The 6,095-nt window shown below is 66.3% G+C and overlaps 2 protein-coding genes across 2 annotated transcripts; one reads left to right on the top strand and one right to left on the bottom strand.

Annotated features, from left to right (window-relative positions):
- Window positions 1–8: 8 nt before the first annotated feature.
- Window positions 9–2,975, top strand: LOC113940534 (exopolyphosphatase PRUNE1-like). Its single transcript, XM_027631688.1, has 7 exons — window positions 9–901; window positions 978–1,183; window positions 1,357–1,541; window positions 1,622–1,780; window positions 1,881–1,975; window positions 2,057–2,215; window positions 2,284–2,975. Exons 1-7 carry the CDS (start codon window positions 833–835, stop codon window positions 2,593–2,595), a joined length of 1,185 nt encoding a protein of 394 aa, XP_027487489.1. The 5' UTR covers window positions 9–832; the 3' UTR covers window positions 2,596–2,975.
- Window positions 2,976–3,184: 209 nt separating this feature from the next.
- Window positions 3,185–5,893, bottom strand: LOC113940535 (CDC42 small effector protein 1). The gene is made up of 4 exons (XM_027631690.1): window positions 5,698–5,893; window positions 5,502–5,612; window positions 4,172–4,246; window positions 3,185–4,056 (listed from the first exon to the last, which is right to left on the bottom strand). The coding sequence occupies exons 1-3, from the start codon at window positions 5,749–5,751 to the stop codon at window positions 4,175–4,177; spliced, it is 237 nt and encodes a 78-aa protein (XP_027487491.1). The 5' UTR covers window positions 5,752–5,893; the 3' UTR covers window positions 3,185–4,056; window positions 4,172–4,174.
- Between the last annotated feature and the right edge of the window lie 202 nt (window positions 5,894–6,095).

A 6,095-nucleotide genomic window follows, 5' to 3' on the forward strand; every position in this document is an offset into this window, starting at 1 on the left:
ATGGGGTGCAGGGGGTCTCCATGCCCAGGGGATGGGGTGCAGGGGGTGTGGGTGCCCAGAGCACCAATACCCCCAAGGGAGGTGCACCCATCTCCCCTGGGGAAAGGAGCTGCTCCCTCCACAGCCCCACCAGGGACACCCCAAACCCTTTTCCTGGCCGGGGGCTCCCCAGCACCCCCTCCCCACCCCCTGCAGCACAGGGGGCACAGATCCCCCGACCTGCTGCTCCCGGGGCTTTATTTCCTGGGCTCCTACGGAAGCAAGGAGTGAATCTGGGTCATGGCAGGAGAGATTGTCCCCAAAAAACAGCCTGGGGCTGGGGCGGCTCCCTGGAGCGTGACAGGCACTGGGGGGAGTGACGTGTTTTTCTTGCTGCTGCAGGCAAGAAAAAAAGGGGTGAAACATCATGTTTTGGGGGGGAGGGGGGGACAACCAGCCCCAAAGTCACCGTTTCTGGGAAAAAACAGGTTAAAATACTAAATGCTCCCAGGGCTGCGGGGGTGGGATGGTCTCTGTCCCCTCTGGGCTGAGGTGGGTTTTCCTGTTCTCCCCGGAGCCCTGGTGCACCCCATTTCACATAAACCCAAAAATCTGAGGGTTTAGTGCTGGAAGTGGATCCCAGGCCTGTCCAGGGTCACCAGGAACCCGCCTGGGGGGTGGAATCTGTGGGTGACATCGGTGACAAGTGGCTCCAGGGAGGCTGGGGTGACCCCTCCGAGGGGAAGGGAGGGGTCTGGGGGGTTTTTGGAGGACGGAGACACGTCGCTGCCACGCCCGACGTGCCCCATCCCGGCAGGATCACATCCAGCATCACCGGGAGGTCCACGTGGTGATGGGCAACGAGGCCTGTGACCTGGACTCCACGGTCTCGGCGCTGGCCCTGGCCTATTTCCTGGCCCAGGTGGGTCCCTCCCGCTGGCTCGGGGACACGGTGGCCCAGGGGACGCCTCACGGGGTGTCACCCCCCACCACCACAGAGCTCCCCGGCTCCCAGAGCCGCCGTCGTGCCGGTGCTGAACATCCCCCGCGCCGACTTCACGCTGCGGACGGAGACGATGTTCCTGCTGCGGGATCGGGGCGTCCCGGCCTCCTCCCTCATCTTTCGGGATGAGATCGACCTGGGGGGGCTGCACCACGCCGGGCTGCTCTCCCTGACGCTGGTGGATCACCACGTCCTGCCCGGGTGAGCCGGGGGTGGGGTGACACGGGGACACCCACCCGGAGCCTCGCGCTTTCCTCGCTTGGCACGGCACGGGTCAGATTTATCCCTCTGCGGGGTGTTTTTAGGGAAGGAGAGGAATACAGGGGGCTCCCGGGCTCTGCCGGGGGGTGACCCTCCCCGTGTTGCCCCGGCAGTGCCGACGCAGCCCTGGAGGAGGCCGTGGTGGAGGTGCTGGACCACCGGCCGCTGGAGCGGGAGCGCGGCCCGCCGTGCCGGGTGACAGTGGAGCCGGTGGGCTCCTGTGCCACGCTGGTGACCGAGCGCATCGCCCAGGGCCCCCCGGGGCTGCTGGACAGAACCACGGCCGCGCTGCTGCACGGTGAGGACGGGAGGGGCCCGGCCCGACCCCGGCTGAGGGGACGGTGCCAACGTGTCCCCCCCGCCCTGTGTCCCCCACAGGCACCATCCTCCTGGACTGCATCAACCTGAGCCCGGCCGCCGGCAAGGTGACGCCGCGGGACGTGGCGTGCGTGGCCCTGCTCGAGGAGAGGTTCCCCGAGCTGCCGCCCCGCGACAGCGTCTTCGGAGCCCTGCAGGCGGCCAAGTTTGACGTCTCAGGTGCGGTGACACCCCGGGGATCCCCCCCCCCAACCCTGACCCGTCTCCCCGGGGACGCCGGCGCGTGCCGGGGGCTCACGGCCGCCCCGTCCCCTCCCAGGGCTGACGACGGAGCAGATGCTGCGCAAGGACCTCAAGGTGATCTCCGGCGACGAGCTGGTCGTCGCCATCAGCGGCGTCTACGTGGACCTGGAGGTGAGGCTCGGTGGGGAGGGAACCGGGGCGGGGAGCGGCACCACGGCGGTGACACCAAAGAGCCTCTTCCCTCGTCTCCAGACGTTCCTGCTCCGGCCTGGCTTGCTGCAGGACCTGGACGCCTTCTGCCAGGCCCGTGGCTACGCGGGGCTGGTGGCCATGACCGTCTCCTTCAACGAGCGCCACGAGCCCACGCGCAAGCTGGCCGTGTACAGCCGGTGCGAGACCCTCCGCGGCACGGTGAGCTGGGGGGGGCCGGGCGCCCTCGGTTTGCCCCAAACCCTCCTGATTTTGGTGCTCCCCCGCAGCTGTGCCGGGCGCTGGAGGAGGCGACGACGCCGTCCCTGCACTTGCAGCCCCTGGCCAGCCCCTGGCCCTGCGTGGGCGCCTTCGCCCAGGGCAACGCCTTGGCCTCCAGGAAGAAGGTGCTGCCCATCCTGCGGGCAGCGCTGGGCGGCGCGGGGGGTCCCGAGGAGGAGGTGGTGCCCCCGCCCACCCCCATGAACAGCCTGGTGGAGGAGTGTCCCCTGGCCCAGGCCGTGCCCCCGCTGTGCCCCCAGGACGTCCTGGAGCGGGTCAGCCGCATCGCCACGGGGCAGCCCCCCGGCTCCCCCAAATAACGCCGGGCACCCCGCGGCTCCGGAGGGCTGGAGGACAAGTTGGGGGGCCCTGAGTGGGCCCTGGGGGGTACCCGGGCGTGGTGGGGGGGGTTGCAGCCACCTTGGTTAGAGCTCAGCTCCTGCTCCTCGGTGTGAGTTGTGCCCCCAGCGGGCTCCCCACGGGCCCCCAGGGTGGGTTTTTGGGGGCAGCAGTTGCACGCGCTTAATGAGGGCACTGGGGGGGGGGGGGGGGTTGGTTTTTAACGAGTTCTTGACGAGTTCTTGACGTTCTTCCCTCCCCTGGAGGGCTGTGAGGGGGCCCTGGATGCCGGGTCCGGACACGCAGCCAGCCCAGGATTGTCACCCACGTTTTCCAAGGATTAAATTCCCCTTTTCTTCCACTTTGGGCTCTTGGCTTTTATTCTGGGCCGGGTCTGGTGCTGCCCTGCTCATGCCAGGGGTGCCCCCCACCCGCTCCAGGGGGTGAAGCCCCTCTTTCCCTGGGCTGCAATCCCCCCCCTGCAAACACGAAGCAGGACTAGACAAGCCCAGCTCTGCCCGGAGCATCCCGGTGGAGCCCAGGGAAGGGGAAAGGCTCTGTCACTCAGCACAGGCTGTTTTAACATTTAATCCTAATTAAACGGCGCTAATTAAACTATGTACACCCGCGCCTGAATTCGGGAGCCTCCTGGGGTCGGGCCCTGTCCTGCCTCTGCAGGTGACAGTCCTGGGTGGAGGGGACCCCACCAGAGGCTGCTCAGGTGGGTTTTGGAGCTTAGAAAAAAGAACATATCCTAAAAAAAGGGGGGAGTTTGGCAGTGGTGGGAATGCCGGGGGGAGGCACTGCAGGCTCGGTGATGGTGAGGCACCGGAGCGTCGGGGTTTGATCCTGGTTTGGCACCAAAGCATCGGGGTTTAATCCCAAAGCATCGGGGTTTAATCCTGGTTTTGCTCCAAAGCACTGGGGTTCAGTCCCTGCTCTGCACTGAAGCACCGGGGTTTGATCCCCATTTTACGCCATATCCTGGTTTTGCACCAGAACATCTCGGGTTTGACCCCGGTTTGGCACCAGAACGTCGCGGGTTAATCCCGGTTTTGCTCCTCTGTGCCATTCCAGGAGGCACCAAAGCCACCTCTGCACCCTCTCCCTGGGGAAACTGAGGCACCCAGCAGCCCCCAGGACACGCTGGAGTGGACAGAGGGAATCCCGGGGAGGTTTGGCACGCGTGGGCTGCGCCTGGCAGCTCCTGGCACGGTCCTTTCCAGGGGGGGCAGGAGGAGGGGGCTGCTGTCCTCGCCCCCTCCCCGTGTCACCGGCCCGATGCCCCCGGGAAGGAGGGATTTTCCAGGGGGATGACAGCCAGGAGTCAGCGGGAGCTGGGCGAGGCTGGTGCTGCATAAATACCGCGAGTGCTCCAGGGCGGCCTCTCCTCCGGCGGGGAGGGGGGGGCAGTTCAAGTTTGGGCTGAAAACGCCAGGAATCTGTGAAATCCCAGGGGTCGGGTTACGGGAGCGCAGCAGAGGAGGCTCCTTTGGGTGCCACTCGGTGCTGGTGCCTCCGAGGGGGCAGTGGGGGCCGGGGGGGCCGTGGACTCACACGCTACAACACCCGGGAGTTGCTCCACTGTCGCTCCCGGCCGCCCTTGGATCGCATCTCCTGCACGGCTCCGGTCTGCAGGGAGGGCCTGTCACCCGCTGTGCCACCCTGTCACCCACCCAGGACACACAGCACCCCGCAAGGGACACCCAGGACCCAACCGGGACACCCAGTACCCAACCAGGACACCCAGCTCCTGAAAGGGACACCCAGCACCTTGAAAGGGACACTCAGTACCCAATCAGGACACCCAGTACCCAACCAGGACACCCAGCACCCTGAAAGGGACACTCACCACCCACCTGGGACACCCAGCACCCACCCAGGACACCCAGCACCCCGCAAGGGACACCCAGGACCCAACCAGGACACCCAGTACCCAACCAGGACACTCAGCACCCACCCAGGACACCCAGCACCCTGAAAGGCACACCCAGTACCCAACTAGGACACCCAGCTCCCAAAAGGGACACCCACCCAGGACACCCAGCACCCCACAAGGGACACCCTGTACCCACCCAGGACACCCAACACCCCACAAGAGACACCCTGTACCCACCCAGGACACCCAGCACCCTACAAGGGACACCCTGTACCCACCCAGGACACCCAGCACCCCACAAGGGACACCCTGTACCCACCCAGGACACCCAGCACCCACCCAGGACACCCTGTACCCAACCAGGGACACCCAGGACCCAACCAGGACACCCAGCTCCCAAAAGGGACACCCAGCACCCAACCAGGACACTCAGCACCCACCCAGGACACCCTGTACCCAACCAGGACACCCAGTATCCACCCAGGACACCCAGCACCCCACAAGGGACACCCAGGACCCAACTAGGACACCCAGCTCCCAAAAGGGACACCCACCCAGGACACCCAACACCCCACAAGGGACACCCTGTACCCACCCAGGACACCCAGCACCCTGAAAGGGACACTCACCACCCACCTGGGACACCCAGCACCCACCCAGGACACCCAGCACCCCACAAGGGACACCCTGTACCCACCCTGGACACTCAGCACCCACCCAGGACACCCTGTACTCACCCAGGACAGCCAGTACCCACCCAGGACACCCAACACCCCACAAGGGACACCCTGTACCCACCCAGGACACCCTGTACCCACCCAGGACACCCAGCACCCCGCAAGAGACACCCACCACCCAACTGTGAGACCCATCACCCCCAAAAGCAAGACCCACCACCCAACCATGAGACCTGTCACCCCAACACCGACGCCCACCGCCCGACTACGAGACCCATCACCCCCAAAAGCAACACCCACCCCCCATCCCTGACCCCCCCCCCGGGGGTACCATGGGCAGCCCCTCTCCCGCAGCCATGTCCCCGGAGCCGATGTGTGTCAGGTGCACGAAGTTCATGGGCTCCCCGATCATGGAGCGGTCGATCCTCCTCCTCCTCTTCTTCTGTGAGGGGGTGATGAAGGCTGTGAGCCCCCCGCTGACCCCCCCAGACCCCTCCCCAAGCCCCCCCAGTGCCCGTGGTACTCACGGGCTGGGGCTTCTCCACGACGCAGCAGCCCAGCTTGTGCCAGAAGTCGCTCATGCTGGTGGTGGGAGCCAGGGTCCCCCTGGCACCGAGAGACCCCCGCGGGGTCACTCCATGGGGACGCCTCGGGGCACCCGCCGGGGCTGGCACGGCGCGGGCAGGAGCGGCCGGCGGGCACTGGGGAGGGAGGGGGGATGTCTGCGGCCCTGACCGCCCCGAATCGATGCCAAACCGACCTCCCAGCCACCAGAGAGAGATGGAGACCCCCCCCGAGAGACCCCCTGGGATCACAGAGAGACTGGCAGGGGACCCCTGGGATCACACAGAGACCCCCAAGAAACCCCTGGTACTGCATGGAGACCCCCAGGAGAACCCTGGGATCACATAGAGACCCCCAGGAG

Source organism: Corapipo altera, unplaced genomic scaffold, assembly GCF_003945725.1.
Source record: "Corapipo altera isolate COAL_440 unplaced genomic scaffold, ASM394572v1 131729, whole genome shotgun sequence".
In the NCBI taxonomy this organism is placed as follows: domain Eukaryota; kingdom Metazoa; phylum Chordata; class Aves; order Passeriformes; family Pipridae; genus Corapipo; species Corapipo altera.

What these genes read in the sequence shown, in the direction of transcription:
- LOC113940535 (XM_027631690.1), bottom strand. Translation starts at nt 5,751, where the DNA reads ATGAGCGACTTCTGGCACAAGCTGGGCTGCTGCGTCGTGGAGAAGCCC. An exon ending in TCGTGGAGAAGCCCCAGCCC is followed by an intron (nt 5,613 to 5,697) that starts GTGAGTACCACG and finishes ACCCCCTCACAG; the next exon opens with AAGAAGAGGAGGAGGAGGAT. An exon ending in CGGGAGAGGGGCTGCCCATG is followed by an intron (nt 4,247 to 5,501) that starts GTACCCCCGGGG and finishes CCCTCCCTGCAG; the next exon opens with ACCGGAGCCGTGCAGGAGAT.
- LOC113940534 (XM_027631688.1), top strand. Translation starts at nt 833, where the DNA reads ATGGGCAACGAGGCCTGTGACCTGGACTCCACGGTCTCGGCGCTGGCC. An exon ending in GGCCAAGTTTGACGTCTCAG is followed by an intron (nt 1,781 to 1,880) that starts GTGCGGTGACAC and finishes GTCCCCTCCCAG; the next exon opens with GGCTGACGACGGAGCAGATG. An exon ending in GCGAGACCCTCCGCGGCACG is followed by an intron (nt 2,216 to 2,283) that starts GTGAGCTGGGGG and finishes GCTCCCCCGCAG; the next exon opens with CTGTGCCGGGCGCTGGAGGA.